Source organism: Stenella coeruleoalba (genome assembly GCF_951394435.1).
Source record: "Stenella coeruleoalba genome assembly, chromosome: 9".
Taxonomy (NCBI): Eukaryota; Metazoa; Chordata; class Mammalia; order Artiodactyla; family Delphinidae; genus Stenella; species Stenella coeruleoalba.
The window spans coordinates 87677768-87700761 of NC_137155.1; the positions used below are offsets into that span (position 1 = coordinate 87677768).

Below are 22994 nucleotides of genomic sequence, written 5' to 3' on the forward strand. Positions count from 1 at the left end.
CTGCCCTTCACTTACACAGCTAAGTTTTGATTTGCTACTTAGCTTTTTAAAACAAAGCAATGCATTATCCAGGGGTACATATGTAAGTGGCAAAACTCTAAAGAAAGATCAGCACAGAAATCAAGATAATGGTGATTTGTGGATGGTAAGGAAAGAAAAGGAAATAAAATTGGAAAGGGACAGATAGGAGGTCTTTCAAGATATTATAGGTTCTATTTTTAACTTCGGTGGTAGGCACACTGATTTTTATTGTTTTATTATTCTGTGAATGATATTTACATATTTTATAAAGTCTTCTGTATGATTCATTAAACATACGCACAATCACAGCACAGCCATGCAAAACAGAATTTCCCTCCCTTCACATTTTTGTTGATATACCAATGTCAGGAATATCCAAACCGCCCCCTACAATCCCCCAAAGCCTTGATTACAATTCACTACTACCTGATACTGCTTGTGTGTCGGGCCACCACTTTCCAGTACAATGTGAAGATTCAGGTGACTGAAGCAAAGCCTACAGACCAGAGAAAGCCTAGTCTACAGAGACATTTATTTGAGACAATCTGCTTTACATTTTTCAAAAACTATGTTAAAAATTTGTTTTTGGTAGCAAATTGAAGTACAGAGTAAATGTAAGAAGGAGAAAATCAATCTGAAAGCACAGAATATAAAATTTAAAAGATCTCCTTAGTTCATCCTACAAAGATCCCCTTAATGGATGTAGCTGGAAATATGCCATCTCCAGCTTTGGACTTCTGAATGTAACCCAAATCATACAGATTCCTAGCAACCTTGTACCCTCTTTTGGTTAGTGGTGTGACCATCTCTCCATCATTAGGTACTCCCCAGAATGAATGGTTGGTCACGAAAGATTTCTCTGTGGGCTTCCTCTATCAGTGTTTCCTGATCTCTTTCCTGTCGTGGCGCTCACATGTGCTGCTAATTGTATGGCACCCTGACCGCGGGGGCTGCCAGGTCTCCCCGAGACGACCAACATCTCAGCATAACCCAGCCTATCTGCTCCTTCGTGGCCCATGAGGCTTCTCAGTTGGGAAGCTGAGAAGCTTCTGAGTTGGGAAGCTCTGGTCTGCACAACACAACAGCACAAAGAAGCATCTTCTACTGAAAGCCACCGGAAGAGGAATTCTTGAGGATAAGATGGGCTGACCTTCAAAGATGGCAACGACCGACAGTAAAATGAATTTTTTTCTGATTTCTTCTTCTAACCCATCCTCCCTATTGCTAAAGATGTAAAATCAATGGAAACACCTGACGACTGTCACCACAAAATGTTTCAAATTCACATGCAATAAAATGGAAAAACAAAAACAAGAACAACCCAAGGGTCATCATCAAGTTTTCTGTTTTATTTAAGATTTTAGTTTTAATTCTGAAGAAAGAGGTACATTTCCTTTTTTTAGTTTTAGCATTAGGTTATAACCAGGTTTCTGTTTTCTTTTCTCCTGTCTTTTCAATACTGCACAAATGTCCAGAAACCACAGGGTTAAGTAAAAGCTGCAGGCGAGGTCGTCAGAGATTTGCTCCTGATGGTGATCAGGTGGCCCCAGAGCAGCGCTATCTCAGAGTGCCCTTAGTCAGGTGAATTTAAGGTAAAAAGAAAAAAAGATTCTGACAGAGGAGAAAGATTGAAGAAATCACTTATATTTCAGCACTTATATTATGCATAGGTATTAAATCTGTGAATACTTTTTTTCTTTAAAACATTTGAATTTACTTTAAATCTAAAGCCAAAATTTTTTCTCCTTTAAAAAATCACTTCTCTCCTCCTTAAACTCTTTAGCAATAGGCCAGTTACTACCGCAGATCAATTTGTCTCTCCATCAACTTCCGATAAATTCTCTTGCTTAACAACACAATCGAGTCCTCTCCATCAACTTGCCAAAAGAATTAAAAATTAAATTAAAAGCATTTTCCCTGCAATAGTGATAAGTTGAATACAAGATGGATGCCAGGACCACTGCTTTCCCCCATGCATTTAGCCATCTCATTTCAATCAACCTGGTTTTCAAACTTCTGCAGTTGATAATGCATTTACTTCACCTTCCCTATAAATTAATCATCATTTTCTGCTAAGCAGATTATGTCATTATTATGCGCAACAGACAAGCAGTAATTTTCTAAGTATCGAGACTGCCCTTTGATTTCTTTTCTTTCCTCCTTAAAAAGGCATTTTTAGGAAACATTCAACAGTGTCACTCAAATGCTGGATCAACAGAAACTTTTACAATAAAAAAAAAGATGGTAATGACCCTGCGATCGCATTGCATCTGGGGGTAGGGAGAAACAAAACTGATCAGGAACTGGATTCTTCAGAACATAAGAGATGAGAAGGGAGCTGTGGGTCGGCTGAGAGGGCAAAAACAGGGTGGGACAAATCCTGCATTTTCTAATGAATTCTCCTCTTTCCCTAATGGCGGTCCAGTGTTGAACTCTGTAACAAATCTGTGGGGGTTTTGCTGGGGGGTCTGAAGGCTGTCTGAAAGCCTGGGGGTGGCGAGTGAAAGCTGGAAGGATTTGAAGGAGGAGGGTAGGGATTCCAACTGGCTCTGTGCAAAGGGATCTGTGTGCTGAAGGGGGCGCTGTGGTGGGTTTGTGATGGAGCAGCATTGGGGCCGTCCATCTCTGTGAGGGCCTGAAGGGATTTTAGCCAGTGTGGAGGATTGTCATCTTGAAGAGAGTCTAAACTGTTTCCTGAAGATGCTGGAATACCTAAGGAGAGAAAAGAAAACAAGAAGGAAAATGGTGAGTTTGTGCAGAAAGCATAAGAATTTCATCAAACAAAAAATTTTAAGGCACTTAGTTTCTCCAAAAAGAAACAAAGAATTACAATTTTAAACTCCTTCCAAATAATACCTTCTCAATCTTATGTTCCTTTTATTCCCCACCCACAATGACCACGATTTATTGTCACACAAACCCATGCCTCCTCTTCAACTATACAGACATCATCCCCCAGTGTCACAGAGGCAGAGTTGCCAAAATGAGTCCCCAGGATTGCATGATGTTATTTCCCAATTGTGCTTCTCCTTCTCTAATAGGGATACATGAACAAGATAGCCTTATAATAGAGAGCTTTATTTTTTAAAGTGGAGTATGTTCCTTTGAGAGGATAAGTCAGATCCTTTTGTACTTTGAGACCTACAAAATACACACATTCTGTCAGATGTTAGCACCTACTTACACCAAAAGAAGCAACCTAGGTACCAAATGCCTTGTTACACAACTAGGCCAACAGAGTTAACTGAGGCTACGTGACCCCGGAGAACGAAACAAGCTACCACACACTTGTGGCTTTGGGAAGATTACGTTGAAGAGACCTCTTGTTTTTAGTTAATCTGTGCTAAAAACCAAACTGATGGCAGTCAGTGGAGCTGAAGGAGTGAGAAAGTTACCTGTGATGATGGCTGGATCTGTCCAGCTGCCAGGGCTGTCCCAACTCGGGCTGTCGGTGGTGGCAGTGTTGGACGTTGGTGCACTGTGGCTGGCGTTGGAGGGGGAAGAAGAATTGGGCAGTCCACCAAAGTTGATGTTAATGTTGGGTAGAAGTGCCCTTAGCCCGTCCTGCCATTCCTTCATATTTAAACTCTCTACAGAACTGCTGTTGTCTGGGAGATTTACCAACAAAAAAATGAAAGATAAAAAAAAAAATAAAAAGCTGACGTTAGAAACATATGTTGTTCTTTAGTGGTTAAGCGGGAGAAGAATTATTCTTTCTTTATTGAGCATTTAAAATGGGTTTTCCTAGCAAGATAAACTTGGTTAGGATTTTGCTCATGAGCTCAGAGCCCCTGAAATAAGTGAGGAAAAAATTGGTCAAGGATCAGGAGAGGGATCCTTGTCCTTCTTACAGACTCTTTACCATTTTCACTTGTAAGTCAATAATCCAGTTTAAAGACTCAATGCTCCAGAGCACAATTTAGTTCCAGCTACATTATGAAGTTTCAGTTAGTGGGGCATTTAGCCAGCTGAGCTGATTTACGCTATAAAAAAAAGCAAGGCTGTAAAGTTCAATATAGGAGTGTATTCTGAGCCCATTAAATGAAAGAAAAGTCATTTTATGAAGAATAAACATAAGACAATAGAAAAAGAAAAATAATTAAGTTCTTCCTGATTATAAAACTGATCATGTATTTCAGAGGAGAAAGGCAGTAATGAATAGGCTTTTGAATTTGAAAAGAGTATTTTTCCATTAGTCACAAAGGCCAAGGAGACAAGGGCGAAGCTACCTTTTAGATGGAATCATTTCCAGCAGTCTGCCCACTCTATTCTTACAGTTCTGCCCATCATTTAAAACACAAGTCCTGGAGTACTACAGTTAGTTCTCTGGTTCTATTTACAAATAGCATCAAATATGATAAAATACTATCAAGATAAAAAGGCTTTCATAAATTGTGACTAAACTCACTTGATCTACTGCCATCCAGAAGCCACATGGTATATAACTAATTGGCTGGGGGGAGGGGAGGGGAAGCATAAAGTGTAACTACTACTTAGAATAACTGCTTTATTGAAAATAGGATGGTAGGTCAAACTACCAACTGTGGTTTTTGAGAAGAGCATAGAAAATTATTTCTGGTTCTACAGAATTGATGAGCAATCACCACTGATGATGATGATGACGACGATGACAACGATATTCGATCAGGTACAGTCTATGCTATTTGGTGAATTCAGAGTTTTCTTTTTATAATGTTTCCTTTGCACCAATCACTAACCTATGCCAAATTATAACATTTCAGCAAGTGAAGCTTTTGACCCAATTGATGTTATTTATAAAAAGACAAAAAACTACAACCAAATGCCACAAAAGTCATCTCTGAATTTACTTAGATGAAGAAAAGACAATCTACACTACAGACTAGTCAATAGAAAGGAAAATAAATTCTTCAAACCGAATTCCAATTCACAATCAGTGTAATTTCCTGAAGCTTACCCTTCTATTTGCATCCTATCTGACATTTGCATTGTGTTGTACAATTCACAAAGCACTCTTATAGTCCATTATTATTTCATTTGATCCTCATGTTGTGAGGTAGGCAGAGCAGGGGGAATAGTGTGCATTTAACAGATAAAGAAATAGACTCTAGAATAATTTGCACATGTCACATGACTTGTACCATCAAGACCTGAAACCCAGACCCTGAGTTGTTTTTTTTTTAGTAACACCAAGCTCTCACTCTTATATAGACTATTTACTTTATATTTGTATAGACAATTAACTGGTTTTTTAATAGGTTAAATGTTTAAGGCAAATCCCAGGGGCTTGTGAGACCCATGATGAAAAGGAAGCAAAAAAGAAACACGGAAACATTATAGTATGTCCATCAGCCATGACTAGTAGGAGAAATACTTCGCTAAAGGAACAAACTGGAATTTGCAGCCAGGGGAGAAAAATTCTAATCAACAACACAATCATCAATTCCCCCCACCCCGTAGTCCACTCCAGCTGCATGAGGCATTAACAAGATGACACTAATAAAGTCCTAGAATACCCCCAATTACAGGAAGGTTCGGTGGCTACATTCTAACCTTTAAAGTAGTCACACTGTCAGACTGAATAACTTAACTTGTTTTCAATTAACCAAAAACTGAACTCTAAACAAGGAAAACTTCACAGGAGGGAAATAAAATCTCCCTGATATAAAAAGGTGATGTACAACTACATGGGAAAATTTTAAGGAAGATTAATGCTCTTGAACTTTAGGTAGCCAAAGTCAATAAGAAGTCTATGCAGATGATTTGAGGTTCCCTCTTTCACTGCACAGGGAAAAAGAAAAAAACCCATAACTTAGTGAAACCCATTTTCTCCTTACTTTTGCTTTACAGTTAGTGAGAACTGGAACTAAGGAACTTTGCATTAACAGAATAACATTTGCATTTATATGAAGTTTATCTGAAAATCAGTATTACAATAAAATCGACAGACATTTGTTCACAGGTAGGGGATATATGGGAACTCTCTGTACTCTCCACTCAATCTTGCTGTGAACTTAACACTGCTCTAAAAAAATAACATCTATTTAAAAAACAGATATTTGTTTCTCTGGTTTTAGGCTAATGAAATCAAGCAAGAGTATGTTAGCCAAAGACATTCACAGACGGCACATGATATAGAAACAGTGAGAAACTTAGATCCTCCCAGGTGAACTATGATTATAAGATACCTTGGGGAATAAATTAGCTAGTTTATAATTCTCACAATCTTGCCAAAAACAAAGTCATGTGCCTAGACATCTTGGGAGCCTGATAGCATGGAGGATTGGTTTATAGTGGAGTTGTGAGTGTCACTAGGAACTGGACTGACGCATTAGCTCTGGGAATGGGACCACTATTCTAAGTAGTTTACAAGAAGAAAAGAAGTTTTCTTCACTGTTTTCTCTACTACTGCTATGCCAAGTGCTGGCACAAGGAAGGGGCAAGAAAAAGGAAATCAGATAAATCCTAACCCCATGAAAATTTCAACAGCCACACTTGAAATCACCTCCTCTACCTCCCCGCCCACCCGCCCACCCCACCTCTGACCCAAATTTGTTTTGGCTGAGAGGGCTTCTGGTAATTCCATTCCTTGCGATACATACAGCAGGGCTGATTAACCTCAGCACTACTGACATTTTGGACTACATAATTCACTCCTCGTCGTGAGGGGGCTGTTCTGTGCACGGTAGGATGTTTAGCAGCACCGCTGGATGCTAGCAGTGTGCGCACAACTACCCCCCACCCCCAATTCTGACAATGAAAAATGTCTCGACATTGCCAAATGGCTACTGGGGGGGGCGGGCGCAAAATCATCCCTGGCTGATAACCACTGACACAAAGGAAGCTGATTCCTTTGTTTCTAGGACTCTAAATAATTCCACTCGAATACACATTTCCTTTTAAATAGTACCAGGACAGGACACCTGGATGCAACCTGATGCAACTTCATTTCCCTTTATTTACATACGACTTCACACTGGCATACGATTCACTATGTACAAGTCCGTAGGTCTAATGGAGAAAACACTGGGCTGAAAATTGCAGATGGGCTGTATAAGGCAACCGTAATTAATATAACCTGGAGCATGTAAGTAAGTCTCTTAGTATGCTTCGTAAGTAAGAATAACATCTGCTTTCTTCTCTCGTAAGGATAAAATAAGAGAAGGGAAAGCAATTTGAAGACCATTTATTACTTGATAGGTGCCTAACAACAATTTTTTTCTAATACTCAATACTGAATAGATAGTAGTTTCCAAAAAGCCAAGCTAAGAAGATTTCTCACTTGCCAGGAACTGGCTCTGGGCACAACAGTCTCCTCCTAGCAATGGAGGGATAATACCCGATATTCTCACAGAGGTACTGTGTAGTCAATCTAACTAACAAGCCTTCTCACCACCAACACAGTACAAAGACAAAGAAGACATAGAAAGCCCTTTAAACTTTCCATAAGCAAACTACAATGAAAATCAAGTCACTGAACATACTTTATACTAAATGATACTAATTTTATTTTTAAAGTATTTAATTAGTAGTAGTGTAATACACTAGGGAAGGATTGTATATTTTTAAAGGATTGCTAATATGTTTAAATGTTTTATGATGTTAAAAAATTAATTTTAATTTCCAAATATGTACAAAACCACTGTTTTCGGTTCTAAATAATTTGAGGTCAGGAGAGCGGGTGAAGTTGTTTGTAGTAGTTTTATTTTTCAGAGTAGAACTCAAAGACAGAATTTAAAGTACTTTCAAGATGCCATATACCACACTCTCATATTTCATTGTGTAAGAAGTACCAGTATACTTCAGTTTACCTAGCACAGAACACATTTTATTAAAGAAGAAATTATGGTTAAAATTCTGCCAGTTTGCTGGTAGCCTAACACCCAGTCCGTAACAAGCCAATCATCGCTCACTAAGCAGCTGACAAGTCTAGATTTTAGCAACAGTGGCAACAACAAAAAATCTATGTGTTAAAGCTGCCAAGATAAAAGTCAAAGCAACTATTTACTGAATGCCTACAGTGTCTAAGGAGGGCAAAGCCCTTAAGCCATGACTCCTGTTTTCAAGGAGCTTAAAGTCTAGATGGTGAGACAATGCAAATATGGGAAAAACTCAATAACCACAACCTGAAAAACCAACAGAAGAAATGTCATGGGGTTGTACATGATTAATAAAGGCTATAAAAGTTTAGTAAAAAGAGAGGCTAGTTAGGCACACGTGTGGAAATGTGCTGGTGGGTGAACAAGAGTTGCAGTCTTTCATTCATGGAGTTAAGTTCATGGAGTTAAAATTCGTAGATGCCCTGAGCCTGAAAACCCCACGACAGGTTAAAACTATCTTTGGTATTTTTACATAACACTAAACTAGTCTAACTACTTACTAGGACATACACATACACATTTTATAAGCAATGATTATATTACAAAATAAAATGAAGCTGTGTCTGACATCAGGCCTTTCACAGAAAATCATAAAGCAGGAAAAGACGAATGGCTTAGGCCAAGAGCACACATTACAGCGGCCAAGTGGATTTCCTCAGATTAACTGCAATATATTGTTATAAAATGTAAAACTTTGCTACCGAGAACCACCTCAGGAGCCACTGGGGAGGAAGGGGACAGGGTAGTAGGACAACACATCCCTCCCACCTCCTGATTTCATCTATTTCCATTTTAGGGTAGCAATAAGATTCCATTTGAAAAACAAGATCTGCTAAGAGGGAAGACAGAAGATCTATGTATAATGACAACATGGTGAAATAAAGCACACTTAAGGGGGAACCCTAAAACAAAAGGCTATTCCAAGTTTTTGTTTCCTCTAATACAGTTTACACCACCAGGTTGGGATTCTGTCTCCGCTTGGAATTTTGCCTCTACCTTCTTTTTGGTACCCCCTCCACATGGTCTTTTTATTATAAACACATAGGCCTTATTAATTAAACTAGCTAGATGTAACTACAGTCACAAATCCACCAATTTGTCCACTTTCATGTTTGGGCAGGGACAACTGGCTCACATATTCGGCCCTGATCCTTAGGCTACTCCATTCCCGACTGCAGTCCCTAGGACCAGAGACCTCTTATTTCAAGTTATTATATATTTCTGGTAGCAGTCTCCGCCAACTGGGAAGTAGTCACTGAGCGTTCCAGTCACAAAATATTCTTGAAAGAGTTTCTTCTGTTCATCCGTTTTTAATCCTTATCTCATAGCTACTTCCCAAAGCCTCAGTCTTCAATCTGATCTTTTTTTCTCACAAGATTTATCTTCCTTTTCTTCACTGCTGTCCTTTACAGTTCGAAGCCAGAGGCTACTTCCAATAGGTAGGTTACTTAGTGAAACAAATCTTTCTTGGTACAAGGGGTCCATCAGAAATCTAGTTCCCATTATGGTTAGTTCTTACCAGTTAGACTCTCAAATATTCATCCATTTTTAGAAGGACATACAGTACAGCCTGTCTCAGCCACTCTACCCCTCACTACACTCCCCACTCTGCCCCCAGCCCTGTTAGATACTAATTCCTGTGAGTTTGGGGACAGAGTCCATCTCCACCAGTATATGATTTCAAGAAAGCTTAAACTTTCTCAAACTTCAACATATCTCTAAGCAACTCAAATATAAATGAATTATGCTTGTCCTATATGCAAAACCAAACTTTAAAGAACACACACACTTTCTCCTATCAGAACTTAAAGCCTTCATGACATAGGCATGTTGTTCTTTAGGACAGTCACAAAAATCATTTCAACGTATTAACTAAAATATGAATGAATTCTTTCAAACAGATTTATAAAATCAGTTTGTTTGTGAAAAAATGTTATTCTACTTAAAAAGAACTGACCCTCAAATTTCTAAGATTATGCTTTATTATAAAAAGCAAGATAGACCACTACTGCAGAGCAGATTTGCTGGGGCACAAAATCTTAAGGATTTAATAGACCTGAAAGTAGAGATTAAACTATGTGAAAAATTCTAAGAACTCAGTGAAAAAGAGTTCTGAGAACAGAAGAACTTGAACAATGTATTAACAAAAAACAGTCAAATTTTATTCCCACTAGCAGAAGGAAGTAGAAATGACATAAACAGGAAAAGAGAGGCCTTGAGGATTAGCTAAATATGATTTAGGCTTTCTGGACTCTGTCTTTACTTCCTGCCTTTCTCTTTGTCTAGAATGCTTTCCCAATCTCTTTGACTAATTTTTACTCAATCTTCCAAAAGTCCAAGTCTTCCACTCAGATCACTCTGGACGACAGCACTGTGGTCTGAACCACACTCATGTGGCAGCACACTGTGCTGTGACATCCAGTATGTACACCCTTATGTGTACTCACATCTTCTCTCACAACTCTAATGAAAGGCCTGCCATAGGCTATTTTATAGATACTTGAGCATGCAGCTCAGTGTCTTAGAAACTTGATGTGTTTCAAGATATCTGCTGAGTCAAAGATCCAACTTGAGAGGAGCTGAAAAACCACCTTCCCCCCAAAAGCCTATTTATTTCACATCTGTGTAATGCTACGAATCAAGCTGTTCTCTCAAAAAAGATGCAAATCTTTCTGATGGCAGGAATGAGCTAAATTTGGGGCCCAAAAGGCCTCTCTGAAAAAAGAGGCCACTAAAATGCTGTTTTCAATACTGCTTGAGATGCCAAAACACAAGCAAATATAATTTTTAAAATCCAATGCACCAAAATAAATAAGGAATGCTTTTTAAAAAAGATATTCTAATATTATGTGTACAGGATAGTAAACAGGACTATTAGCTATATTCTATCCACTTTTCTACTCTAGACACTATTCATTCACTCACTATGCACTTGATGTACTTGATTACCTTAGTACCAACAATCCAATGAACTAAGTAAGTAGTAGTTTCATTTTACAAATGAGGAGACTAAGTAGACTCTGGTAGTTTAAAGAATTTGCCAAAGGTTATATAGTTCAAAAGTGCTGAAGTCAGTAATCATATCCATTCTGACTCCAAAGTGTTTGTTCTCACCACTGAGCACACTACCAACTAGTCCGTGTCCTGGCAGGACTCATGGGCCAAGAGAAGGGGAGGTCAGACACATTTAAGCAACTACACCATGTGATAGTAAGTGTTGTTCTGGTACGAACAAAGTCCTGTGGGGCACAAAGAAGAAAATGAACAATTCTGCCATTCTGCATGCGCGATAAATGATGACTGGAGAAGCTCAAGGGAAGAGAAGCTGATATGGAAAAGGGAAACGGCATTCCGTACAGAGAGGGCAGGAGAAGCAGCTAATCACAAAATACAGTAGGAACACTGCACGATATACGTAGATGTGTTTTACACAATGTGTACTTTTCTCTTCTAGAATGTTCCTACGAGGATCTATGTTTGTTTGGGGGGAAGAATCAGACCATCTAATGAGAACCAGGAAAAACATCTAGATGTTTGCTTTATGAAGGATCTAAGGAAGTAAAATCTATTAAAAAAAAAAACAGGAAAAAATATCTATGGAAAAAAGTCTATATATAAAGCTGTACATCGAATGAAGAAAAAGTAAACTTAAAAGTTAATGCAGAAGATAAATACATTCTTAGAAGCATTATAAACTGGATTAGATGGAACCAAGAAACAGAACTAAATGATGGGGAGGGACAAAAAGCCATTATAAGAAATCTATAAAATCTGAAATTGGAAGCTTGGAGGAAAGCGTTTAGGTGAGCACAAAACTGAGAACTATGAACAAAAGCCCCGTGAGGACATCCAAGGATGACTGAAGGAACTTATCATCCAGGAGAAGATATACAGATCCACCAGAATATGATTTCACTGAATTATAAAACTGCAGAGACATGGAGGATGTCAACCACCCTGACATCTCTGAGATCTAAATCTACCAGAAGAAAATAAACCTGAGAAAATTCACCTCCTGACCACCCCTCTTTCCCAAGTTGGAAACAAGGAGGGAAAATTTTATTCTGGACTTCTGACCAACAAAGAACAGGCTGGCTATTGTGAATATAATAGAAGCCCTAAGGACTTCGCTGGTGGCACAGTGGTTGGGAATCTGCCTGCCAATGCAGGGGACACAGGTTTGACCCATGGTCCGGGAAGATCCCACATGCTGCAGAGCAACTAAGCCCATGTGCCACAACTGTTGAGCCTGCACTCTGGAGCCCGCAAGTCACAGCTGCTGAGTCCGCATGCCACAACTACTGAAGCCCACGTGCCTAGAGCCCATGCTCCACAATGAGCTCACGTGCCACAACGAAGAGTAGATCCCGCTCACCGCAACTAGAGAAAGCCCGCGCATAGCAGTGAAGACCCAATGCAGCCAAATAAATAAATAAATAAATTTTTTAAAAAATAGAAGCCCTAAGAGTATGTGACATAATTTTAGGACTTTAAGAAGCAAGGAATGAGACTAACTAGATTGAGTTCTTGGATGGCTGGCATCCTGGCTACTTTTGCAATCACCACAGTGTATTGCATTCACCGGTTTATATATTAGTTCTTTTGCCTGGACTGTGAGCTCCTCCAGGAAAGGGCCTTGATTTAATCCTCTATGTATACAGTGAATAGTTACTGAACCTGAACCTAAAGAGGTATTTAATGTTTCCTAAATGAACAGCCCTGAACATTTGCTTCCAGGTTTTTTTGAGAAAACATCTTTCCAAAGAAGGTTTAAAAAAAAAAAAAAAGGAAAGGTAGGTCAGGATGGTCCCCTGGTTACAGGAGACAGTGATTCATAGGCCACAGAAGATGCTAAAATATGAACATTCTGACTATGCAATAAATAATTCTAATAAGGAAAAGAAATTGGGGCGAAATCTAAAGAAACCAGTTCTTGTGCAGGGAGAATCTCATGGGATAAGATGTGAAAAGAAAGCTTAGAAAAGCTGGATAGAGTTATGTAACCTACCTGTAGATAAGAGTATCATAATCCTTGAGGATTAAAATCAGAATCCATAATGATCTGAAGCTTGTGAAAAATGCTGAAGGCAAAAAAAAGCTAAGTTTGGAAAAGGAGAAAATTAGGAAAAGCCACTGCTCAGCCTGTCATAATGCTAAGCCCTGAGAAAAGCCAGAACTATGTAGTTCCATCTTCATTTTGCTTCCTTCCATCTTCTTTATAAAACAGCATGATCCTCAAACCAGAAAGGACAGATTAAGCAATGTGGAGAGAGAACTGTAAGTCAGAAGAGATGCAAAGACAGTAAAAAGAACATCTATTCAATTTAAGTAAGTTTAAAATTTCCAGGTGCAAAATGGATTCTATTCCAGGGTGTTAATCCTCACAGATGTCATCACAAAACCACTGTTAAGAGAAGTTCCGGGATTTCCCTGGTGGTGCAGTGGTTAAGAATCTACCTGCCATTGCAGGGGACACGGGTACGATCCCTGGTCCTGGAAGATTCCACATGCCGCGGAGCACCTAAGCCCCTGGGCCACAACTACTGAAGCCTGAGCGCTCTAGGGCCCACATGCCACAACTACTGAGCCCACGTGCCTAGATCCTGTGCTGTGCAACAAGAGAAGCCACCACAATGAGAAGCCTGCTCACCGCAACTAGAAAAAGCCCATGCACAGCAATGAAGACCCGATGCAGCCAAGAAAAAAAGAAAGAGAAGTGCCGGGAAAGGAAGAAAAGGCAGACTCTAGAAGCTACATAATTAATATAAAATGAGTTCTTGGGAAAATTCGGAAACAGATTAGAAGCTGGATTTCTTTAGAAATGAATATGATAGGTTTAGCAAGCACTGCTCTACTGCTTACGTTTGCAGGCATTTTTTGTGAGAAATAATATGTAGCATTTTGGCTAAAACCTCAGCTCCTTTCCAAATAAAATACACAGGAAGTTCAACTTTGAGGTGGAACAGCAGTCATGGAGGCAGCTTCTACTGACAATTGTTTTCTACTGGAAATGTCCTCCTTCTAAATGCTATGGTCCATTTCCTTTCTTCTTCTATTGCCTGCCCAAACTCAAAAACTTTGCAGCTAAACTCCACTTCCAACCCACTGACACATCAATCCCATAAAACCAATGGAATAGAGTGATCAATGAAAGCCAAAATGCATTTCCATAAAGAACCAACCATATCAAAGTAATTTAACCTTTGTACAGGCTTTCTAGGATTGTCATAACTACAACAGATGTTGAATTCAGCAGTTTTTGGAAAGTTTTCTAGTGGTAACATTTTGGTATATGATAGTAAAGTACAGCATGGATGACAGCAGTGTTTAGATGAACTGTCACAGAATTTAAGATACTGTGTGTTAGCCTGAAAGTTCCTGAGATAGTGCTTGGCTTATCTTTGACTCCATGCTTTATATTATATTTAACAAAACCTACAAAGTTTATTTAAATATGCAAACAGAAAACTAATTCTAGAGAGGACAGAATCAATAATTAAAATTATACCTATTCTTAAAATTCTTAAAATCTTCACACAAATGTTATTACTGTTACTAATAACATTTATCTATCACATTATAATCATGTAGTTTTTCATATGATAAACTTGTAAGATGGTGATATACAACAGGATACACTCTAACTACACCAAATCCAAACACATAAAATTTAACATATATACATTCAGATTTTTAAAAATTCATTAGCAAAGTGTAGGATGGAAGAGATCTAACCAGTCATGTGTATGAAAAAAGGTTTAGTGGTTTCACTTATATCATTTGATATAACAATTGGGTAATGGATCTTCTAAATAGGTAACATTAAAGTGTCTAAATTAGCAATGGTGTGACATTGAGCAAATCACAAATGATAATCACTCTGAGCCTCAGTTTTCTCATTTACAAAATAGGGATAATAACCCCACAGGATTTTTTTTTTTTTTTGCGGTACGCGGGCCTCTCACTGTTGTGGCCTCTCCCATTGCGGCAGAGCACAGGCTCCGGACGCGCAGCCTCAGCGGCCATGGCTCACGGGCCCAGCCGCTCCACGGCACGTGGGATCTTCCCAGACCGGGGCACGAAGCCGTGTCCCCTGCATCGGCAGGCGGACTCTCACCACTGCGCCACCAGGGAAGCCCCCCACAGGATATTTTTATAAAAAGACTCTGTAACCTCTAAAGGAATATACGAACTTTAGTAATAAGAACAGTGTTAATGAAAAAGGAGATTATCTAATCACGTCTGGATTATTAAAGTGTGAGCTTCATATTTTAAGAAAGGCATTCAGGGACTTCCCTGGTTGTGCAGTGGTTAAGAATCTGCCTGCCATTGCAGGGGACACGGGTTTGAGCCCTGGTCCGGGGAGATCCCACATGCCGTGGAGCAACTAAGCCTGTGTGCCACAACTACTGAGCCCGTGCACCACAACTACTGAAGCCCGCACACCTAGAGCCTGTGCTCCGCAACGAGAAGCCACCGCAATGAGAAGTATGCGCATCTAAACGAAGAGTAGCCCCTGGTCACAACTAGAAGAAGCCCGCGTGCAGCCATGAAGACCCAACGCAGCCAAAAATAAACATATAAAATTAAAAAAAAAAGGCATTCATCGTCATGCCAAAATATGTGTAGAGGAGAAGTGGGCTACAGAGAGAACTAGAAACCATGTTAGGTGTGAAAAGGTTAAAAGGACTAAGTTTGTTTCATTGAGGTCTAGTAGTTACTAGACAAGCGGAAACTGCCTTCACATATTTGACAAGAAGTATAAATGGGAAAAAGACTTTGGTTTAGCCAAGAGAAAAAATTCTTTAACAATTATAAGTTCCCTAAAGAGAGCTCCCTACTTAGGAAAGTATTAAGTTCCCCAAACAGCTCTTCATTACCCACACAGAGAGTTCTGGAAAATAAGGTATTTATTTAGAAAGACTTTCTGAATTGTGTGTATACATATGTATGTATATGTATGTGTATATATGTGTGTGTATATATATATATTTGTGAGTATCACAAATGAGAAATTGGAGGTAAGAAAAGTATTGGTTAGGTGAAATTTTTTAAAGTTTGTGTGTGTGAAGGGAGGGAGCAGTGTGTGATCCTTGGGAAAATAAGGATCAGTCAAGAGCTGAATTTCCAGAGTTCAGAGGTAAAGACAGAAGAGAAGGACTGATCATAGAGTGGTGAGGGGAATCTTAACACTGAACTGAAGGCCACAGTTCAACCAAGAGGTGAGATAATTCATGTGGAAACGAATCTAATTAAGGTCTCCAGAAGTCCAGATTTAACACAAAGCAGATCTAGATCCAGGCTTTGCAGACCTCCAGAAATAATAATCAGACACTAACATTACTCTCTCAGCCATGAGTTTTCATTCAACAAACATTTATCGAATACCTACTCTATTATTTTCTCTGGGGCTTGATGCTATAACGTTTTACAGCAGCTTCCTAGAAGTCTTGCTGCTCTGCTTGTTTTGTATTTCTTCAACGGATCCCTGGAGTTTGGCTATTCGGAACAAAGCAGTGATAGCTTTTGATCGTTTAGTGCCAATAAAATATTTTTATGCGAGTATAAGTTCCTCTCCAGGCCTGAAGAGGAACTTGCACTAAGACCAAAGTATTTTGCTGCCTATGCAGCAAATCCCCATATGGTTATATGTCTACTGAAAGTCCTAAGGTTTCTGATGTTCGTAATTTTCCAAACTAAAAGATTTCTAAATTTTCTAAAAGTTATTTAAAAACATACAGCCAGTTTTTACTCCATTTGATTACACAGCTCACTTTTGACAGTGAAGATCAGTCTCATCTTTTTCTGAAAGATGGCTCCTATCTTAAGGGTTTATATCAAAGACATAAAACTCCCCCCAAAAGAAGACTAAAATTATCCATGCTCTGAAACATGATTTTAATTGACAAATTCTTCATAACCCAACTCTGAGCTTTATTTTTAGAAAGTATCTTTTTAGGCATTAAAATAATCATTTGCTTTGTTTCTTAATTTTAGAAAAAAGATTTTTAGGAAACGAAGTAAATGCCTCATTATCCTGAAACTAAATAACATAGATATGGGTATAGTCATGGTAATAAACATTTCCAATCCAACTGACCAAGCATACATCTTTCTCCCTCACTATTTTCACAAACCAGAGATATTTGTTAAAGTTTGTTTTGAGGTTGTTTTATAAATAAACATTTGATTTTTCAAAACAAGAATGCAAATTTGAAATTTACTTATTTTTTAGCTATGTGAAATGTATGATTTAAGAAAAAATAAGACTATTTTGCTTCTTCTTCCTCCTTACTATTTATTCTTATACTGGGGAAAATACAGAAACTTTTTGCCTCCAATTTTCAAATTATGCTTCAATTTAGAAAGACTTAACATAAGACTGCATCCTTTCCAGAACTACAAAAGATGATACTCCTGTGGAGGAAAGCATTTCAAAAGGCCTATATGCTGATGAATTTAAAGAGCTATATGCTTACCATCAGTTCACTAAGGGGCCTTAGTTTAAAAATCATTTTTGAAATATACTTATTTAAGTGTTCATCCTTTGCTATGATTTATTATAGTTCAGTTGCAAAAGAATGCCAGAGATGGTCTTGACAGAACCAAATCTCAATCAGTGTAGAAGAAAGGAAAGCAGGAAGGAACGAGGGAAGGAAGATCATATGAACACAATCTTAAATATAAATTAGAAACTACAATTCCTATTTCACCACATCCAGGTTTATACTGAACTAGAACATTTTACTGAAAAAAAATTAGTTCTATTAAAAATCACACATATTTGTGAAGCACTTTATTTTAGTAGTATTGTCTAGAATGTATTTTTAAAGAGCTAGAATAACTTAGAAGTAGGAGACAGTGAATAACACCAATCTTACAATGTCAAAAGTCTACCAATTTGACACTTGTTACTCAATCTACTCCAAACCCAGACTGTGCTTTCTGCTTAAATGTGCTGTTTTGATTTAAAAGACAGAAGAAAAAAATAATATGATCATTTAAAATCAAAAGCTAGTTTGGAAATAAGACCAGATACTGAGAAGGAAATTGGGAGGTAAATGACCAGAGACTCTGAGTAAACAGCAGCCTGACAGAGCACTTTCTTCTCCTTTGAAATGGGAAAATTCAGGCCTGTCAGGGATCCTGTAGGGTAATCACACAGGTAGTGCACATTAAGATCTAGTCAAGACCGCCCCCTCTAATTGTGGTTAAGTTACACAGAGATAGAAACAATTTCTTGTTTGTCCAAAGAAAGAAAAAGAAACTGGATAGAGAGGTGAGTACAAACTATCAGAATAAGACTCCAGCTAGTCAGGAATTAAAACCTGAAAGCATGTTCTAAAACTAAGGTTGCAGGGCTGTAGGTATTTATTTGGAAATTATGTAAGATCTTTGCTTACTTTAGTAATAAGCTTCATTCCAATCACCTACCATTTAAAATACAGGTGAGGTTTTGCAGCATTGACTACACTAAGACTCAAGAAATGTCATTCTTATTTGTGACTCTGGGACTGGGGAAGGCCACTGTTAGGTTAATTAGTGAATGTTAATAGTTTAGATGTAAAAACAAAAAACAAACCAAAAAAACCCATACCTGGTAGCAAATCATACCCTAAGTGAGGGATGAGGGAATAGGGCATATATATATCAGTAATCCATAATCACAAACTTTATAAAAACGTATTTTAATAGAGAAAACGTAAGTGCAACAATGGTATGTAGCCCAACACTCAGCTTAAGGCCAATAAGAAACCTTCCTACTTTGTTGATGAAGTCATAACCCAGGGCCTCCTTTTACCTTAAGCTGAATACTCAATTTATAGATGTAGTAAAGGAAAAAAATGAATGGTTTCAGAGTGTCAGTCTTCTTGCAAATGCCAACATATAAAACGACAATGTTTAAAAACATCCCAGTAATGTTCCAGATCACTATGTTCTGCTCCGTAGACACATTATTTCAGTACGCAAGACTGATAACAGAGTATAAACGCTAGTATAGTCCTTGGGAAGAGATCTCACCATATTAGGAAACATCACTAGGCTACAAAAGTTGATTGCAGTCAGCATTCCTGCATTTCTTCTTGGAGATGATGATGGTATTATCATCTTTAAATCCTTGTGGAGCTTTCCCTCTTTTTCATTATGCTGAAAACAACAACCTCCTTGATTGAAAAAAAAATCAGCAGATATGCTATCATTTTACATAGTGTAGCATATAGTAGCTCTTCAAAGATGAACCTAAAATCACCCCTTTAGTGTGGGTGTAGTATATCCTGGTGCCATTACTATAAGCATTTTTTTCATTCTGTAACATTAGAGATATCACCAGTCTAGGTGTCATGCATGTTGATCCTTAAATGCTCTTTGGCACTGCAGAAAAATGCTGGGTAAATTTAATGCCACCTGTTTTACTGTTTATTTTGGTTCTGACATTTGTACTTTAAGTCTACATTAAGAGTACCTGCAAGGTTACAATTTCCCCCCACTAAAGTTACTCCAAGGTCATTGGGCCACATTTAACACAAGGCTGTTTTAACAACTTACAGGATCTGTAATAACAGTTGCCAGCAGATACACAATCTGAAAGTCTTCAATTCATTACTTGCACTGATATTCACAGTTGAAAGCCCTTGACTTGTGAGAACTACTAAAATAAACTGTAAGACACAACAAAGTTTAGAGAAGAGACATATTCTGAATCTTGAAGTTTTTTTCTCCTTGAATTACATATACAAAAGCATATTCACATGGTGAGGGCTAGGAAAACATAAAACTGTGGTTAGAATGTGATTATGGGCAATCACAATCCTTCTGAGCCTTGTTTATTAATAGCGTTATTATTATTTGGTCTTTAAAAGTGGATTGTTGAAGACTGTATGTCTCATAGCTCTGAAACTTCATGATTCTAAAACGTCTTTTTCTTATTATCCTTTCCTTAGGTTTTCCAAAAGAGTAAGACATGGGATGGATATGCTTAGTAGTGGAAGTGAAAATTGATGAGAAAAAGCTATGAAAATATTTGTTCAGATAAAAGCATGACCAGGGGTGAAGTGGGCACCTGTACTGTAACCCTGCTGCATTTAAACAGGGTCTTAATTTCTTTTTTAAAAAAAAACCTTTAGAGAAAGTCACAGAGAGATGGTCTGAGATTTTTTCACCTGCCACATTCACTAAGTGGAGGATTTAAATGAAAATTACTATATATAAACGAATGTACATGCACACACACAACACTCAACCTCACTCCCAGACACAGAGCCAGGCTTATTTATTTCCTTTGCTAAGTAAGCTTTCTCTTAGGTGATGTGCTAATCAAATGTCATGAAGACAGAAGGACTATTATTACCACTTAAGAACTATTCAGACAGTTGCTTTAAACGTTTTTACCCGAGTCTAGATGCAGCTGTTACCACACAGCCCCAACAAGGACAGGCCAAAATTCTCACAGCCACAGTGGGTTATTTATTCAATTTTAACATTAAGATAATTAAAGAACAGTCCTACTGGGCCACCAAATTGTTCACTTTAAAGTAGTTAATTGTATGTTATGTGAATTTCACCAAAAAAAAAAAAAGGTACTGGGTGCTTTAAAGGCTTTATAAATTATATGGAGGGGAAAAAAAACTTTTGGGGTGTTACACAATAGTGGGTCTTAGGACCAAACTGGAGCTGGAACAACAAAACTGTTCTAAGCACAGTATGTTCTTAGGGGTTGGGTCGGAGCTTCCAGGAACCTCAAAAATAACCATAAAGTGTGAGGCAGGCTAAGAACAAAGTCAAGTCAATAGCTGCCTTATGAAGGCTGGTGTGAAGGAAGCTGGAGTAAATAGATTGGTTCTCAAGTACAATAATTACCAGCTGGTTCATGGAACTTCTAGGTACTTCTGTCCAATTCTCAAGCAGCTTATATTACTTAAGCTTGCCTTCAATTCTAGGTACCTGATAGGTATAAACTAGATTTTTATATAACTCAAACCCAGGGTATACTCTCCAAAGCGCCAGAACAGAGTAGATACACCTTAATTAATCTTGAATTCCCAAGAGTGATTCTTTAGAAAAAGCTCCTGGTTAAAGAAGCTGTGGTCTAATATGCCTAGCAATACAAGGTTGCTAAGACTAATAAATCACAGGGCAGTAAGGAGATCCAAGGAGCAGCGGCTTCTCAATCCATCAATATGGTTCCACAAACTTAGCATTCTTAAGCAATAACTTATACTTTGAAGCATTATCATTTTTAAATGTCACAGGTGATATCTTAGCTGACATATACGGAACAAGTCCAGTGAATTTAAAAATATTTTAGAAGGGCTTCAGGCAGGATTTTAATTTAGTCAGGAAATTAAGGATGCTTTCAAACTAGGCATGTTTGCTATTAATTGAATGAGAAAAAATATATATTATATATTTATATCTCCATCTCTGAGTTCAATAACTTGTAGGTTTGTGTCTATTTACAAAGCACATTCTCTTTTGGGGAAAGTTGTCAAAATATTTTTATAACCTGTTATAATAAAATTCTTAAGTTCTCTCTACTTTCACCAATCTACTGCTTTTAATACCAACTTGTCATATAATTAAAGCAGAATGACCTAGTCCAACTAAGAAGAGATACTTTCCCTATGTAGGTGGAAAGCTGATTCTTTCCAGTTTGCATTTAAGCTTGGGAAAAACTAGTTCACACCTGTAATATGGGCTCCTCAAGCTAGCAGACTCATCATATGGCACACCTACCCCCTCTGTCTAAACCTTTCATGTCATAAGTAACACACTCACTGGGCATACGTACACCTGTCCAATCTCATCTCTGGCTTTTCCCAGGCATTCCCTTGCACTCTGCGTTCACATCCTCCTACTGTGCTTTGAGAAAGCAATGTTTACTCCACTGTGGGACGTTTTCCTTTGAATCACCTTCAACTTATAGGAAACGTGATCCAGGTTCCCGCAGGCAATACCATGCTTTCTGCAATTCTCTCTCACACAGTCTGACTTCCTACTCTCAAAAAAGGACTGGAGGGAAAGCAGGGAGAGAAAAGACCACAGGGGTAACGAAAGCTTGCCTTCTTTCCAACCTCTAGCCCTAATGTTAGACATCTATCTACCATCCTTTCTCTGGTTCTCACTCATCATTTAGCACTGAGTGGTTATCATACTGACCACAGTCTCCTAATCTGTCCTTCCCTTAACAATACTATACCTGTTCTTTGTCCTCATCAAAACCTGAAATCAGTGAACTCCCTTCAACACACTCACACCACTGGATATTTCCTGCCTTACTGGACTCTTCCTGATCACAAGGTTATATCAGTTTTGTCTTCTTAAATACCTTTGTGTCCTTTCCTTCTTCACCCTCTAACCAAACTCTCATATTTGCTTTGTCCACTCCTGATGCTTTGTGTTGAATCACTGGAACATACAAAACCATATATATCTGGACACTAAAATTTTAAATTTGATTCTTATCTTGACTCAGCAATTCTTAAATTTCTTTCCGATGCACTTCTAGGCTTATTCTCACAGACTTATTTAATTTCTTTCTTTCTTTTTTTTTTAATAGGTTCCCAACTCCACTCTTTCACCCCCATTTTCTCACACAATATGCATTCAATAATTACTGATATGAGCACCTTCATCTATTCTCATTTTCTCTAATCTCACATTCTCTCTCCTAGATTTTCTGATTGTTTTTACAAATAGCAAAGGAAGATATATCCCATCTCTTTTAAGTCAAACCCATAACCTTACTCCGTCTCAGGAGTTTATCTCCTCCCAGCACCTACAGAAATGTGTTACTCTACTGGTTAGCCTATCTTCTCTTCCGCACTATCTATGGTGTCCTCTCAATTGACTCTATATGCTCTGCCTTTAAAAATTTAGCTATCTCCCTTATCTTAAAGCAATGCCTTCTAAGATCTACCACCCATCTAATTAGCATCTTGTTTTTCTCTTCCCCTTTGTTGCCAAAGGCCTTCAGTCGATGACTGCTGTATCCATATCCTTGACATTTCCTCATGAATCCTAGAAATCTGCTTTCCATCTGTATCTTTTTATGAAAGTAACATTTTTTTTTTTTTTTTTTGGCGGTACGCGGGTCCCTCACTGCTGTGGCCTCTC

General features: G+C 38.2%; 1 protein-coding gene across 5 annotated transcripts in view; it reads right to left on the reverse strand.

Moving 5' to 3' along the window:
• Positions 1-1355: 1355 nt before the first annotated feature.
• Positions 1356-22994, reverse strand: part of CNOT4 (CCR4-NOT transcription complex subunit 4) — a 141481-nt gene continuing 119842 nt past the window's right edge. For 3 of the 5 annotated variants that reach the window (XM_079931199.1, XM_079931197.1, XM_079931198.1), the window contains 2 exons: positions 3417-3629; positions 1356-2733 (listed from right to left, as the gene is read on the reverse strand). In XM_079931199.1, the coding sequence (XP_079787325.1) occupies positions 2432-2733; positions 3417-3629 (515 nt within the window). In that variant the 3' untranslated portion in view covers positions 1356-2431. The remainder of the gene's footprint in view (positions 2734-3416; positions 3630-22994) is intronic. The other 2 variants (XM_079931201.1, XM_079931200.1) reach the window with 1 other exon arrangement.